A 17,247-nucleotide genomic window follows, 5' to 3' on the forward strand; every position below is an offset into this window, starting at 1 on the left:
TTGTGGGGTTTTATGCAGGATTTAAAAGGCATCTGAAGACAAAGAACCTGTGGACCTCAGGGTCCATATTATGGAAATTCCTCTTTGAAGATTCAAATATATACCTGGATAAGGAGCAAAAAATGAGTGTCAGGGTCTTACATTGTCGTTTGGATACAGCACACGTGAGATGTTTTCAGCCAGGTTGCGGTCCAGCACTGCCTGAATGTAGCCGCCCACGTTGACTGTCACACAAATACATTTTATTTCACACATACAGTACACCCAAGATGAATACAGTAATCCCTTGATTTATCACAGTTTTACTTTTAGCTGTTTCGCTACTGCATCCTGATTAGCTAAACAGTCACCCTATCTCTTCTCAACCTGTGTGTCAAAGTTGTGGTTTAATATGTATGTAAAACAGCTTGCTGGATTTACATTAGGTACACTACAGTCCAAATGTTTAGCGTCACCGTGACAATTTAGCGTTTTTCAATGAAAAAGTCACACTTTTATTTATCAAATTATTTTTCTTATGTCTGGGAATGTCTCTTCCTTTAGTTGGTCAGTCTCAGATTGGGTTTTTCTTTGGCACTCTGTCTTTAAGGTCGGCATCTCAGAGTCGCACCTTCACTGTAGATGTTGACACTGCTGTTTTGACGCTACTTTTTAATCAAGCTGGTAGTTGAAGACCTCTAACCCCTCTAATTCTCAAATTTGAGGCTCTAATCTACTTGTAATCACTTATCTTTCTACTCTGAACTCAGCCCATTTGTGCTGTTCTCTGAAGAGAGTAGTACACACTGTTAAAGGAGATGTTCAGTTTATTGGTAATTTCTTGCATGGAATAGCCACCTTTTCTTAGAATATGTATAGACTGTTGAGTTTCACTCAAAAGTTCTCTGCTCGAGTGTGATGTTAGCAGGTTAAAGAAAGGTCAGCTTTATAGTTAGTTTCTCTAACCAGCTAAACTGTTTTCAGAGTGCTACTGTAATTGCACAAGGGACTTATATCATTCATTAGCCTTCTAACGCCATTATCAAATAACAGACATTTGCAGCTAAAATTGTAATTTACCACGTTAACAATGAATGGTGTGTATTTCTGATTAGTTGCATGTTATCTTCATTGACAAAAATTGTGCTTTTCCTTAAAGGACATTTATAAGCAACTCCAAAATTTTAAATCATACTCTAAGTGCAAATTCTCTTGGAACTTTGGCGAGTAGCTCGATAATCGAACCTTTTGATAGACTGTACAGTGCAGTTCTCCAAAGTAATTGATGGTGGCATGTTGGTGTTTAACGGTATTTTCCCAAATAAAAAATAGCAATGATAACTTTCTATCACAAAAAAGACAACACACCTACGCCGCAGATATAAGGAAAAAACGCTGTGAAGCAAATTTAGGATGCAGCGGGTCTTTCGGAAGAGCAGTGAAATGCACCCTTAGAAGAAGTATCTGTGAGTGAGGGTATGCCCCAGCGGCAATGTTGTGCTGTTTGTTGCTATGTGATTGGTAGGCGTACAAAAAAATTCACAAACACTTTAGTCACCATTTATCCACCGTATTTTGTTGTGTGCTTTTCATAATAATTTATTTTTTTCCATGTTAAGTGATTTTTGGAATGCAACCCCTGCAAAGAACCAGGGATTACTGTACATGAAGAAAAAAAAAACCTCATACAGTCTTTGAGATTGAACTCGCACGGCGCCTTCGCCGACCACAGCCGCATAGTGTTGACTACATTATTCCTGTAGCCGGGCACCGGTGTGTCGTATGGCAGTGCCAAAACCACCTGCCAACAAATTACAGGAAGAGGAGACCGTTAAGAATATATGACTTCTGAAGTCGCTATAAATAAATATAATCTTTATTGTTAATCATTCTCCGGCCCACCTGCGTGTCCACCCATTTGACACCGTCGGGTGTATGCTCAGTCTTGCCATAGAAGTGCACGGGGCGCATGTACTCTGGACGGGCCTTTTCCCAAGCGTTCCCGTAACGTAGCCAATCGTCAGCCTCTTCCACCTGGAAACACACAACCAGTAGTGATGTGTCTTTATCGTGAACGACGGTAGCCAGCTCCCTTTGAGATAGTTACATGTCATTAAAGATCGTATTGGTTCTATAAGCTGGCTTTTTGAAGGGAACAACTGGAGCCGACTTCCTTTAACAGAGTGACGTGATATTGCCAAATGTAACATTTTTATGAGCTGCTCTTTGAAGTTAACTACGGGAGCCAGCTCCCTTTCAAATATTGATGCATCATTTGTGAACAGAATTGCTCTATGAGTCTGCTCGTTGAAGTGAACATCAAGGGCCAGCTCCCTTCAAGATAATGATGTGTCATTCACGAACGTAACAATTCTATGAGCTAACTCTTTCAAATGATGGACGGGAGGTGGCTCCCTTTGAGATGGTGATGTGTCATTGGCAAACCTAATGGCTCCATGAGGCGAAGAATTGGGGCCGGCTTTCCATCTATCAAAAGCTGTCGCCCTCGGGATAGTGAATTTTCGTTCCTGAACATAATGGCTCAATGAGTCAGCTCTTTGAAGTAAACGACAGGCTCTCCACCAATTCGAGATATTGGTGTGTCGTTTGAGAACACAACTGTGAGCTAACTCTTTGAAGTGAATGACAGGGGCTGGCTCTCTTAGAGATAATGACTTGTCATTGGCAAACATAATGGCTCTATTACGTGTACCACGGAAGCCGCCTTTCCCAATCCGGAGCCGACCCTTTTCAAGATATTGATGTGTTGTTCACGGACACAACAGCTCTTTTTAGTGAGTCGAGCTGAAATAGCTGGTCCTCTAAAATGACCCGGGGTTTCTTAGTGATTCTGGCAAAAAAGTGGCTTCTCGAAAATGTATCCAGGATTCTAATCAGTCGGCCCTTTTCAGTGGGGCAAGCTGAAAGCCGGAATTCCGAACGTACGCGAGTTAGAGTGTAGATATGATTCACTCAGAAAAAGCATCAGAAAATGGAAAGCGTTACCAACCTGCCAGCCGTTGACTATTTTCTGATTGAAGATTCCGAATTCATAACGGATGCCGTAGCCGTAAGCAGCCAGGCCCAAGGAGGCCATGGAGTCCAGGAAACAAGCTGCACACAATTTCAAAGAAATCAACATTCCAGTTTGGGAATAAACCCAATACCATCATATCAAGCGCTCACCAGCAAGTCGCCCCAATCCACCGTTTCCCAAACCGGCGTCTTCCTCCATATCTTCTAGTTCCTCCATGTCCAGACCCAACTTAAGATTCCGGGGAAATTGACATTAGGAAGACAATTGGAATTCTCAAATTTATGACTGTTTTTCACCTGGTACGTGGCTTCATCACAGGCGTTTTCCAGGGCCAGGTTGACCATCGTGTTCTGGAGGGTGCGGCCCATGTAGAACTCCAGAGAGATGTAGTACACACGCTGTGGTGAGGGACACATTTTATAGCACCAGTTTGACATATATTTATACTATGATTTGAAGGTTTGCTGTCGCTTAGAAATGTCCTTTATTTTGAAGGAAGAATACTGTTTTCTAATAAAGATACTATGAAACTAATCAGAAATACACCCGATACATTAAATGTTAAATGACTATTTTAACTGTAAATGTCTTTAATGCAATAACTACATAAAAGTAGAGAGGCCCACTTCAATAATTGGCACACAGAGAGTTCTAATACTACATTGTGTTTGGTATTTGCATTAGAAGGCTAAAAGCTTATTTGAAAACTAGGTGCGAAGATGTTAGCACAGCTGAAAACAGTTTAGCAGCTGGTGTGAGAAGCTGTAAAACTGACCTTCCTTTGAGCTCGGCGAGTATATGGAGCATCGCATTTGTGGGTGTGATTAAACATTCATAATGGCCAGAAAAAGTAGTTTTTCTGTAAAACTCGACAGTTTATTATTGTTCTAAGAAATGAAGGCTATTCCATGCCAGAAATTGCCAAGAAACTGAAGATCTCCTACAATGGCATGTTCTACTCCCTTCAAAGAAACGGCACAAACAGGCTCTAACCAGAGTAGAAAGAGAAGTGGCAAGATGACAAGTCTCTAGTTTGATAAATAGACACCTTACAGGTCCTCAACTGGTGGTTTGGTTTATAAGTAAACACACAACACTAGGTTCAACATCTACAGTGAATAGGTGAGTCCGAGATAGTAATATCTAAAACTGACCCGCAAAAGGAAGAGATTCATATGGACAAAAAACATTGGAATTACACAACTCATTTGATAAATCTGAGTGACTTTTTGTTGGAAAACACAAAATTGTCAGGGTGTACATCTTGAGGAGGACCTTCAGAATAGGTTTACGGTTCTTACTGGAGGTTTTAGCACAGAATCAATTGATGTCTTCTCTCCTTATTTTGAGTGTTGAACTATGAACTGAACAAGTGGTCCTTTTTAGCTGGATATTTTGGATTTTACAGAGGATATTCAAACCAGGCTGGAGTTTATTATTGGAGGTTTGAGCTTAACAACGATTGATATATTTTGCTTATTTTGAGCGTGTACTAAACTTTAAACTAAACAATTGGTCCTTCAAGACAGATATTGTATATCTTAGGGAGTACCATACAACAAGAGGTAAGATTTTTAACGAAGCTTGAAATTCAGGCCTGGTTTGGGTGTAAAATGTCCTTCCTTAAGTCAGGCCGGGCTGGGTTTCTCTCCAGCCGGTTTTTAATTTTATTTTTCTTTGTGAAGGATCTGCACAGCATGCACTTACTTTTACTCCAATTATTTAGATGATTTTACTTGAGTGATTTATTGTAAAGTAACTGTTGTTATACTTGAGTAACACACTTTGGTGCTACATCTCAGCGCCAATCGCACTTTGGCACCAAAGTGCACTCTTGATTTAAAGTGCAAGCCTGAGACAAGCCCGAAACTGCACCTCACCTCTGCATTTTGGCATTGTGCCTACTTGATGAATAAAGGGTTAATAAGTTATCTATCTATCTATCTATCTATCTATCTATCTATCTATCTATCTATCTATCTATCTATCTATCTATCTATCTATCTATCTATCTATCTATCTATCTATCTATCTATCTATCTATCTATCTATCTATCTATCTATCTATCTATCTATCTATCTATCTATCTATCTATCTATCTATCTATCTATCTATCTATCTATCTATCTATCTATCTATCTATCTATCTATCTATCTATCTATCTATCTATCTATCTATCTATCTATCTATCTATCTCCATCCATCTACCTACTTAGTTACTTAGCTACTTACTTAGCTACCTACTTACTTATTTACTTAGCTACTTACTTACTTCGTTACTTGAGTTGGAGAAGGCACTTCGGTGTAGAAGTATGCACAGCACCAAAATGCAGCCTGGGGTTTAGTTCATTCCAGGTCTCTCAAATCAAGTTTGCGTTTCGGTTTCGGGCTGGTTCAGGCTCGGGAAGGTTCGGGTTTTTACCGGTTTGGCCTCTCTGCTGTTCTCCTTGCTTCTCATTGATGTCTTCCCTCTTAAATTATATGTGTATAGGTGCACCATATGTGGCAGTTTTTAATGTTGAAGGCGTTCTAATCTATTCTTTATTTTCAGTCTCCCTCAAACAATTGGTATTTCAAGGCATTCTCTGCTGGCCTAAAAGGTATCTGAATCATATGATGTTAATTATATGATGTTAATTATATTTTGTATATATTGTACATTTTGGAGGTCCTTTTAGAACAACTTGTAATTTCCTATCGGAGGTGTGGGCTCCCCTAAGGTTTTTTCTCCTTTTTTGAGCATCTGTTTAACTATAAACGTAACAATTTCTCCTTCGACCTAGATATTGTACATCTTGGGCAGGGGTGGCGAACAAGTTTGACACAAAGAGCCAAAATTTTTAACTGTAAGAGTCAAAGAGCCACACCACGCACTGACCTGCCATGACAGAGACACACACAAACAAACACGATTAAAAAAATATTATTTCCCATAATACACTCCTCTCGTTACAATACAAGTATTGTTCTTTTGTTGATTTCAAGGAAAATGTCCACCCTCAATACACACAAAAAAAACTAAACATGAAAAATGGCAAAGAGCCACAGTATATAGAAAAAATGATGAAGCAAAGAGCCTCATTCTTATTGGCCAAGAGCCACATGCGGCTCTAGAGCCGCGTGTTCGCCACCCCTGATCTAGGGGAAGGCCCTTTAGAACAAAATGGAATTTCTTATCGAAGGTTTGGAGCTCAAAATCTATTCATATAGTCTGTCTTTACTTTAAGTGTCTGTTAAATTTCAAACGTAACAATGGGCCAAACAAGCTGGATATTAAACAATTTGAGGAGGAGCTTTAGAACAGGTTTTTATCCGAAGTTTTAGTGTCTACTAAACTTTAAAATTATCATGTCGCATTGGCGTTTTGGCCTTTGCCATTTAGACACAAGCAGACTCCAGCCAATGGGGCGACAAATGACATAAGAGCAACATTTCAGCTCGGCAAAAATAGCTCCGGTGGAGGTCGTTCGCAAAGGTTAGCTTGAGAGTTTTCTCCTTTCTGCGCCTGTGAGCATAAAAGTTGTTTTTTTATGAAGAAATCAAACGCTCACCTTTTCAACAAATGTGTCTATTTCTTCAGTTTGGTTCCCACTGGTACTTATAAATATCATCAATAAGTAAATAAAGCAGCTGTCACAATTGCTTCACAGGAGGCGAGCTTTGTTTCAAGGAGTTTACCTTTGACCTTTCAAGGTCGTGAGGGCCGATTAAAGCCGTTCTAAAAATGATTCGGGCTCCTTCGCTAAATGTCAGACTGCTCGGGTGAACGCGCTTAGTGTAAGTGACAGAACAGTGATCGTCTTGGAAAGGGGTAGATGGGGTGCATCTTATATCCCATTTGAGTGGTGGTCCATTAGTGCCTGCAGGGCCTTCTCTGCTGGCCTAAAATGTATCTGAATCATATGTTAACTATATTTTGTCCATGACTATGTATTAACGATCCCAAAACTGTTTGTAACATCCTACATGCCCACATTTCTTGTGTAAATATTGTGTAAATTATAACCTCTATCTCCTTTGTTCCTTTTTATTGTGTAAATTATAACCTTTATCTTCTTTGTTCCTTTATCTTCTTTGTTTTCTTTTATACTCACTGTTAAATGTGAAACTGGAGTGCCACGTTCAATTTCGTTGTCACAATATGTTCAACCCATTTTGTAACAATGACAATAAAGGTTTATTCTATTCTATTCTATTCTATTCTATTCTATTCTATTTTATCCTATCCTATCCTATCCTATCCTATCCTATCCTATTCTATTCTAGTCTATTCTATTCTATTTTAATTGATTGCAAATTGTCAGCTTGACTCCAGGTAAACATGTAATAAAGACTTTAAATAGAAAAGCGATAAAAGACTATCCATATAAAGGAAAAAATATCGTCAACGTATTTGTTGGCCTGGAGAAGGTTGGGCTGGACTTGCCCAAAACACACCACAGGAAGTGGTGCCCCTACGATCCTAGTGGTTAGAGGATACAGCGACCCCCAGTGCTTAGAGGCTGGCCTTAGTTGTAATAAGAGTGCAATATTATTAAATCAGAAACAATAGTGCATCAAAACAAAAGTGCAGTGAAAAGAAGCGCCATAACATTTAGAAACAACAAAAAAGTCCAAAGATATATATATTCCTAATTTCGTGCAATACCTTTTAGCAGCAATTAAGAAAAAGAAGAAAAAAACCCACAAATACGTTACGTTATCCCCTGGTTGCGCTCCCTCCATAATTGTGCTTTCATATTAAAACATTCAACCAATCTTATTTCAGCCTTAACTTGTTGCCAGGATCAGAAATCTGCCTAGGGGCCTTCACAATCAGTTCTGCAGGCCCTGAGGCATAAAATGATGATAAAGCTGTTGGTTTAGACCAGTGGTTCTCAAATAGAGGGGCGCGAGGGTCTGTCAAACTTTGTTGTTGTTTTCTTAACTTCTTCTCTCAAGTGCAATTACACCTCCACTGCACTAGAGGAGCAGTGACGCTCTCTTGGCAGATTGTTTTGTTGACATGCTTCCATATAGCAAAAGCATTGAGTATGAAGTGCTGACACGAATTTGAGTGGACTCTCAAGCGAAGAGACGTTTTCTCCCAAACCCGAAAGCTAAGACGAGGAAGCTTGGCCAAGCGCACGTAGGCTTCATGCCACCACAGAGGGAGCTTAGCAAAGAACGGTGTGCTCGCCATGTTAAAATTGTTATCAGAATAAATGAAACCTTCACTCAAAAACTTAAAAACAAACCCCATAAATACGTTATATAGACACTGGGGAGTCCTTCCTGTTGCTGTCGCCAGGCTCTAGAACACAAGTGTCAAACTGGTGGCCCGCGGGCCAGATCAGGCCCGCTAAGGGATTGAATTCGGCCTGCGAGACAACACTCAGAGAAGCGCAAGAGAAAAATGAGCTGCAGGTTGAAATATGTCAATTTGATGTTGTCAAAGCCAGGTGCCTCTCACAAAGACACTGTACTTGTATTTATTTCTCTCTCTCTTTTTCTTTCTTTCTGTCTATTTCTTCCTTCCTTTCTTTCTTTCTTTCTTTCTTTCTTTTCCACACCTTTTCTCCCACTGTGTTTTTGTCTCTTTCACTCTCTGTGTCTCTCTTTTTCTCTTCCTTTGTTGCTCTTTGTCTCTTTCTATCTCTGTGTTTTTTAAACTCTTTTGCTCTAACTTCCTTTTTTCCTTTTCTCTCTTTTCTCTTTCTCTCTTCTTACCCTTTGTGCTTTCTTTCCTCCTTTCTCTCCTTCTGTCTGTTTCTCTTTGGATTTCTTTCTTCCTCTCCCTTTCTTTTCCCCCTCTCTTACGACTTTTTATCTTTTGTTTCTCACGCTCTCTCCCTCTCTCTCTTTTTCTTTCTTTGTCCCGCCCTCTTACCTTTTCCTTCCCTCTTTCTCTTATTTCTTTATCTCTTTTTCTTTCTTTGTCCCGCCCCCTTACCTTTTCCCTCCCTCTTTCTCTTATTTCTTTATCTGTTTTTCTTTCTCTTTAATCTACTAGTCCGGCCCCCGACGGAATGTTTGTTCTATCGTGTGGCCCCCAAGTTAAAATGAGTTTGACACCCCTGCTCTAGAATCTGCTCCTAATCAAGTTTATCCTGTTTCTGACCTGGGGCTCTTTAAAACCAGGCTAAAACGCACTTCTTCAGGATGGCTTTTTAATTTTCAGTAGGTCGAGGTTGTTTTATTTATTGTCTTTATTTATTTTTAGTTTTTGTATGTTCTTACTTATGGTTTCTCTGTTATCACTGTACATGACTTTGGTAAAACGAGGATTGTTACCTATATTTCTTGTTAATAAGACATTGTGTATTGTCTGTTACAACAGCTCTTTGAGACTTCTTGCCATTAAGGGCTATACAAATAAACATGACTTGAGTTCTAGAGATTACACCTCAAAGACACTTGAGTTCTTTTCGACAAATGGTAGAGATTTGCCATGAACGTGTTCCCAACAATATCGAGCAATTCTTGTTTTGTCCCCACCAATATTTGGTGATCGATCAATCAAAGCACATTAAATCACATTCTCTCCTGAAGCACCGACTCATAGGACCAATGTATTTCCGGTTCCCTATTTCACCCGTGATTTATGTTTTCTTATGATTTGGTCCTCACTATTGCCAGGCCAGATCTACGTTCTTGGTGCTAAATTGTGACACCTCCATCAGTAAACCAGTGATCATAGAATTGAACCGGAGCGGAGATTGGTCCTGCTTCAGCTGCTTATTTATTCATGTCGTCTTTGATTTAAAAAATAAATATAATCTGCACGAATGATTTTATATGCTTTTGGCTGGCAGTTTTTTTTAATACTGTGCTCTTGAGTTAATGGTGTTGATCTGTTTTAATGCATTATTTTTTATTTATTTTATGTCATTTCGTTTTTCAGTGTATGTCACGGTTGCCAGGGCGCCCAATTGACCCCGCTGAGTGGCGCCAGCTTCTGTCACAGTTGCCATGGCACCCAATTGGCCCCGCCCGTGGGCGCCAGCTGAAGCTTGTTGACGGATTGGCTCCCTGTCAGTATTTAAACTCTGTCCTGTCAAGTCCCCTTTTGTCGGTCTGTCTGCGAATCTCCGTTTTTACACGGCAAGCCCTTTTTCACTTGACCTGTGTTTTTGCTCCTGTTTTTCTCCCGCTACGATCTGTTTTAAGCTAGACCACGTCTGCTCTCCCGTCCCGAATTACGACCTGTGTTGATCTCGACCTCGTCTGTTCTCCCGCCCCGAATAACGATCCGTTTTTTTAACTCGACCACGTCTACTATGCTCTCCTGGCTTTCGACTTTTTCCATTCCCGACACCACCATCGCTCGCCACAGAATTCCTACTTCCGCGTCTGAGCAACTTACTCCCGCGACTACCGATCTTCAGATCGTGTGTGCACTCCTTTCCCTTCTTCCCAATAAAACTTTGTGAAACATTACGCGAGTGGGTCCTGTCTCCGTTCCGGTCATGACAGTGTATGGTTTGACATGGTCTGTCAAAATTGTTTGAAGATTTTTATTTCAGTTTAGAATTTTAGATGTAAATAATGATAATTATTATACAGCTATTTTTTGTTGTAATTTCTTTATCTTTTTATTCTCTTATGCTTTAATCGGGATACAGTTTTAGGCAGTGGACAGCAGTGTACTTAAAACAATTCCAAATATTTCTCGGGGATGTTATGAGGTTGGGGTAGCTTGGCGTCAGATTTAGTGTTAGATATCTTCTTCCGAGGGGGAGCGCGACAGAGAACAATTGAGTAGCACCGGTTTAAGCAAACAGATTTTGATTAAGAGGAGCCAGGGCCTTCTAGAAGGCCAAGGGTAAAGTCAGCAGTTTCACAAACTATGATTGGCTAAGGGGAAGTAACTGAAGTATCACAATGAAAGTGTTAAGAAGAATACTTGCAGCTAGAGGTACCTCGCCAAACCAAAAACTCTTATTTATTTATTTTTCTTCCTTGTTCTTTTTTCCCTTTTTTTAATTCATTTCCTCCTTTCATTTTTTTGGGGACCTTCTCAGGGTAGTTTGGCCCGAAGCATTTTTTTATTTCATTTTTTTTTTTCCATTTTATTTATTTGTGTACTGATGTTGGTGCCACGAAGAAGGGTGGTTAGCGCACAGCCCCACAATGCAAAGGTCCAGGGTTTGATTCCAGCTACCGCAGGCTCACTCTGCAGAGTTTGCATGTTCTCCCTGTGCCTGCATGGGTTCCTTCCCACATTCCAAAAACATGAAATTTAGGTTAATTGGTTGGTCCAAATTGTCCCTAGGTGTGAATGAGCGACTGGCCGGCATCCAGTTCAGGGTGTCCCTTGCCCACTGCCCAAGGTGGCTAGGATGGGCTCCAGCATTCCCCGTGACCCTACTGAGGATAAGTGGTGCAGAAAATTCATGGATTGATGGATATTTTTATTTTCCATATTTTAAACTCCCTTCCTTTTTCTGTTTTTTTCGGCCTTTTTCTTTTCTTTTTTCCCTCATTCTTTCCCTTTTGTCTTCTTTTCTTTGCTCTTTTTCCTTTTCTTCATCTTTTTGGGGGTTTTATTTCTATGTTTACTTTTTTCGTTACATTTTCTTTTTTTTCTCTTTCCTCCTTTTTTGCTTTGTTTTCATTTTTCTTATTTCTTTTTCCTTTTCTGACTTTATTTTTTCCTCCTCTTTTTATTTCTCCTCCTTTTTCTTTGTTTCCTATTTGTTTTTTTATATTTTCTTTTCATTTGTCTCTCTTTTAGCCATTGGTTCTATTTTCCCTTTTTTATATTTTCCCTTTGTTTCCGCTTTATGCCAATGGTTCTCAAACAGAAAATCTTTTTTGTTATTTCTTTTGCAAAAAAAAAACAACAACAGAAAATTGGTGCAGTTCGGTCACTGTCAGTCTCCGCAGTTTGTATGCTTCCATACGTTTTTACACGCATTTTTTCTGTAGTGCTACAAATCATACACACTGTCCCTTTAAAGTCCTTGGAAGCGAGTCGAGACGAGGCCGCCGGCTTTATAGGGAGTCGTAATGTAAGCAGAAGGTCACCGGGAGGGAGGTTTAATGTTTCAAGCTGAAGCTCGGCCGACAAGAAGTTTAAATGTCACGGCCTAGCGTTCCCTTTTGGTGCCCGGGATGCAATTCGCCTGGGGTTCACCGGTGGCCGCTACCGGAAGATTTCTAGGATGAGGCTTTAAACCAGGGGTCCCCAAAGTTTTTCCTGTGAGGGCCACATAACTGTTCCTTTCTCTGATGTGGGGCCAGGTTGGAACAGCAAAAGTGTGACGTTTACAGCAAAAATAATATAGTGTTTTCCAGAATGCCGTGATTAAAAATAAACTTCTGCACTCTTTACAGAACAAAAGTCAGAAAATAACAAATAAAATAAAAAAAAATAAAACTTTTTGAATTCTTCAAAGAAAAAAGATCATTGAATTTAAACCTTCTCAACGAGTCCATGTTTAGCTTAGTTGACAGAGCCCTGGACCACCGGTGGTAGAAATGACTTGCAGAAAGCCAATAGATGATATTTCATTATCACACTATTTTTAATCATGGTACCAGAGACGTGGAGAGGAATGGGTTCCACCAGTCTGTACTTTCCCAAGATACACTTCAGGAAATGATTAATGTTAATTTTGTTGTGCGTTTCACATGTTATAGTAACAATTGATTATGTTTTTGTCTTTTATTCTATTCCAAGCATTCATTGTAGCAGTCATGGTGTGATAATGAAATGAAAGAGGGGTTTTAAACTCATTTTAACTCTGGGGCCACACGATAGAACAAACATTCTCTCGAGGGCCAGACTAGAAGATTGGGGAGAGAGAGAGAGAGAGAGAGAGAGAGAGAGAGAGAGAGAGAGAGAGAGAGAGAGAGAGAGAGAGAGAGAGAGAGAGAGAGAGAGAGAGAGAGAGAGAGAGAGAGAGAGAGAGAGAGAGAGAGAGAGTGAGAGAGAGAGAGAATCAAAAGAGATACAAAGAGAAATAGTGACAGAGGAGGGAAGAAGGGGAGAGAAAAATAAAGCCTAAGAGAAATAGAAAGAGAAAAGGAGAGAAAAGAGAAGAGGAGAAAGAGAGAACGGGTAAGCAAAACACAGAGAGAGAGAGAGAGAGAGAGAGAGAGAGAGAGAGAGAGAGAGAGAGAGAGAGAGAGAGAGAAATATAAAAGAGAGAGAAAAGGAAGAGAGAGCAAAATAACGTAAAGAGGCACAGAGGTAGAAATATATCTATTGGGATTATGGTTTCTTTGTTTCCCCATGTTGGGCTTTCATCCTTGTCCTCATGTAGGTTTGAAATCGGGGGATGTCGTAATGGTGGTAGTGCAGCCCTTTGAGACTTCTTGTAATTAAGGGTGACACAAATAAACATGACTTAATTACCTTTTAAGGTTGATCCAAACACTACTTACTCTTGGGGCTAAGGCAAAGATGTAAGATCTCCTGTACCTCCACTTGATGTTGTCTTTTTTTTTCTTTTTTTTTTTAATTTTTGATTTGTTTTCTCTTTCTTGTTCTTTTTTGTTTTTATTACTTTTATTTTTATTATTTTTATTAGTGTTTTCTCTTTTTCCCCTTTCTCGTGCTTCCTTTTTGGGTCCTTGCTTTAAGTTTTGAATTTCGCCTTTTTTCCCTTTTTTTGGGAATTTTTCTTTCTTCGTTTTTTTCTTTCTTTTATTGTCTCTTCCCTATTTTTCTTTCTCTTCATTTTTTCTTGTGTTTCTCCTTTAGTTCCTCCTTCCTAATATTTTTTTTTCTTTTTTCCCTCTTTTCTTTTTTTGTCTCTTTTCATTCCTTATATTTTTCTTTTATTTGTTTCTTCTTTTTTATTTTTCCGCTGTCTTTCCTCTTATTCTTTCTTTCTTTCTGTCTTTCTTTTTTCCTTTTTTTAACTTCTTTGCGGATTTTTTCATTTTCATCTTGTTTTCCTTCTTGTTCTTCTTTCCTTTCTTCTTGATGTTTCCTTTTTCCTCCTTATTTGTTTTAACTTGTTTTTTTTTCTTTATTTTCTGTTTCTCTTTTCTCTTTTTTCTTTTTTCCCTCTTCCTTTATCTTTATTTTCCCATTTTTTTTTCTTTTATTCCTTTATCTTTTTCAGGTTTTGTCTTCTATTTACTTTTTCCCCCATTTTTCTTTTGGTTTTATTTTTACTTGGCACAAAAATCAGAACATTGAATCACTCTGACCCTCCATAGACTTTATTCTTGCACTCGTTTTCGGTTGCCTTACACTATAAGGTTTTGAGGTGAGGCTTTAAATACCTTCTAATGCTTATCTAGGTACAACTTACTTTGGGGTCCTTCTCATAGTAGTGCTGCTGGGTCCGGATCCACTTTCCAATCAGGTGGTCCCGGACGGTGTGGGCCAGGGCAAAGTAGTAATCCCTCCTGGTGGCCACGTTCCTGTCCTTGGCCAGCGTGAAATGGAGATGTCGGTTGAAATTCTGCTTGAGCTCGGCCACGTTATCCACGCCGGCAAGACCTCGCACGGAGATCTGCTTCCGACGGTCGTGATCCGACAACGGTTTGGACATGGCGGCTCCTGAGACCAAAAACGAGTCCTGCAGAAAATGAGGGTTTGAGGTAAACACGTGCTACCAGGCCCGGACGGCAGATCGAGAGGGAGCACAAGGAGGGTCGCTTTGTGACTTTTTATACCCCCTACTATAAATATTACATAGAGGGTGGAGCGAGTGTCCATTTGCTGAAGGGTGGGGCTTAAGTGGAAGAACTTCAACAAGTGTGATCAAGTCAAGTCATGCTTATTTGTGACGCACAGACCACCATTATAACATCTCCTGATCTGAAACCTACATGAGAGCAGATAAAAACTAAAAAACATCAGCATGATGTAATCCTCATACCAGGATGACTAAGCTGCAACATCAACATCAGCAATAAATAGAGGTGACAACAGAATGTCCAGTTGACAGCTTCCTGTCCCAAAATCTTGACCCATTGAACAGGTTCTAGATAATGGAGGTACATCAGGTCCAAGTGCCGGTATGATGGCTCGAAAAGCATGCACCGTGCAACCACCAGGCTCATCCTTCTCCCTCAAGGACAAGAAGACAAGAGTATAGGGTCAACAACTCATAAACTATAGAATATAATTGTGTCTTAAGCCTTCCACTGAGGTTGCAGATGGTACCTCATAGGGCAGATCATTGCACAGCACCGGGCCCGAATGAAGAACTCATTTTCAGCTTAATGGAAGTCATTGTCGACTATTTATGTCATCGATTTTTGTCGACTTATCGTTGCAACTCTACATTTGAGACCACATCCGCTTTATGCCAATGTTTCTCAAACAGAAAATAGTCCAAAACTAGAATGGCTTTGCACCATGAGATCACCTGCATCAACACCTGAAAGCATTTTTAGGTACCATCTCATCCTTTCTGGTAGGGTCATTCACCTGTAGACGTACCTGATTGCTTGTTTAAGATTGCGATCCTGGCCAAACTTGTTATGGCCTGAAAGAGTAGAGTGTCTTTCCGGGAAAGCCCTTGAGTCAGCGGAACAGAATATGCCCCCAAAATGTTTTTGAGGTTACCCCAAATGTGAAATTTACCTATCTGATTGCATGTAAAATATGTTGTTGAAATTCAATTATATTTTGGTCTGTCAGTGTTGAATGTCTTTTGGGGGAAAGTGCTGAGTCAGCTTAACTAAAAGTGCTACGATGTTTTTTTTTTTTTTTTTTTCGTTTTCACCCCAAGATTGACCTACCTGATTGCTTATCAAAGATTGTGATTTTGGGCTATGAGAGAGGAATGTCTTTCTGGGAAAGCTTAGTCAGCAAAACCAAAAATACCAAGTCCTCTTTTTGGGGTTCAGTTTTGACATTCCGATAGCTTGTAAAATAAGTTGTTGATATTCAATGTAGTTCTGGCCTGGGAGAGTGGAATGTCTTCCTTTTTGGGATTTTCCACAACCAGGGTAACCTACCTGGCTGTATGTAAAATATGGTGGTCTTTTCTAAATGTGTTCCCCTTTTTTGAGTGGACAGACAAACAAACAGACATTCACTGTATATATTCACACTTAGATCAAAGCGAAAACATTATCACCAGTGATAACAAGTAAACAAACAAAACAGGTAGAATTCCTATTAGCAACGATAAACTCAATGAGAAATCCATCTCCTAATTTTTAAAGGCTGCTACACTTTGTCTTTCTTGATTTGTGTCATGATTACTAACTCAGATCACTTGGAGCAATCATGTGGCGCTTGGGTGGGTGCCTTCTGATTGGCTGGCACTCCTCTCTTAAGCGTCCTGCGCCCAGAGGGGAGTGTCAGAGCGTACATTCTTGTAACTCTGTCTGTTTCTCCCGCTATCCCGTTCGTTTAGAACTCTGCTTACCTGATTGTTGCCTGCCTCAGATCCGACCTGTTTCCGTCCCACGTTTTGATCTCTAAACACGACCTGCCTGATTTCCGCACTACGATTGACGACTCATTCCGAAGTTATCTCCCCGGCGCCGCTGCTGACGTCTGACAGTCATCACATCTCCAGCAAGCCCTGAACGCTTCCTAAATAAAAGACTAAAACGAATGCTCAGGGGTCCACTGGTCTGTTCTGGTTTTCTAATAATTTGTGGTTCGTTAATTTGAAGCTTACCCGAATAGATCATTCAAAGGACTGATTCTCATATAATGAGCCATGGGCGTAGCTAGCCCGTTTTTGGGGGCACCCTCAAATTCAACCTAAGTACCCCTAAAACTTCTAACTTTTTAAAAACTCTTTCCTTTAATAAACGACAGGATTGGCTTGAATATAATAAAAATTGCCAGATAAAAGATTAAAAAAAGGAAAACTAAACAAAAATCTGAAGAAGGCATCTGCCTGGAAATGGTTGATTCCATCCGATTCCAAGCACCGCTCTCGCCTTCCTCTCTGCTTCTCATTGGCTTAGCTAGTGTCACTTGCAGCATAGCGGCAGAGTCTGTGGAGGCTCCGGTTTATTACAGTTAAAGTATGTTATACAGTGGATATGTTGGACATGTATGTTACCACCCAATACTATGACGTTGTTATCAACATCCGATATTAGTCCGCATTGAAACGAGTGCAACGATGATCAGCCTAGCTTAATTGTTGCGTATGTGTAAGCTATGTGCGTGGTTATATTTCCAGCACTAGCATGAACATTGGCTTTTTATCTTCTGTAAAAAAGTACCATCAGGTGTGTTCAGGTGAGAGCCTTTTACCCATAATAACTATAACAAATACACAAAACCTCCTTCTTGTATATGGTCGTCACCAC

The 17,247-nt window shown here is 40.0% G+C and overlaps 1 protein-coding gene across 3 annotated transcripts in view; it reads right to left on the bottom strand.

The window, feature by feature from the left end:
• pygma (phosphorylase, glycogen, muscle A) overlaps positions 1-14,584 on the bottom strand; it is a 35,083-nt gene extending 20,499 nt beyond the window's left edge. For 2 of the 3 annotated variants that reach the window (XM_088320417.1, XM_088320420.1), the window contains exons 1-7: positions 14,268-14,584; positions 3,313-3,414; positions 3,166-3,244; positions 2,990-3,093; positions 1,882-2,013; positions 1,669-1,780; positions 142-224 (exon numbers count right to left, since the gene is read on the bottom strand). In XM_088320417.1, coding sequence (XP_088176543.1) covers positions 142-224; positions 1,669-1,780; positions 1,882-2,013; positions 2,990-3,093; positions 3,166-3,244; positions 3,313-3,414; positions 14,268-14,510 — 855 coding nt within the window. In that variant the 5' untranslated portion in view covers positions 14,511-14,584. Of the gene's footprint in view, positions 1-141; positions 225-1,668; positions 1,781-1,881; positions 2,014-2,989; positions 3,094-3,165; positions 3,245-3,312; positions 3,415-6,569; positions 6,643-14,267 lie in introns of those variants that run through there. The other variant, XM_088320419.1, reaches the window with a different exon arrangement.
• Positions 14,585-17,247: the final 2,663 nt, after the last annotated feature.

This window comes from Urocampus carinirostris, chromosome 17 (assembly GCF_059441175.1).
Source record: "Urocampus carinirostris isolate Australia breed hairy pipefish chromosome 17, RoL_Ucar_1.0, whole genome shotgun sequence".
NCBI classification, from domain to species: Eukaryota; Metazoa; Chordata; class Actinopteri; order Syngnathiformes; family Syngnathidae; genus Urocampus; species Urocampus carinirostris.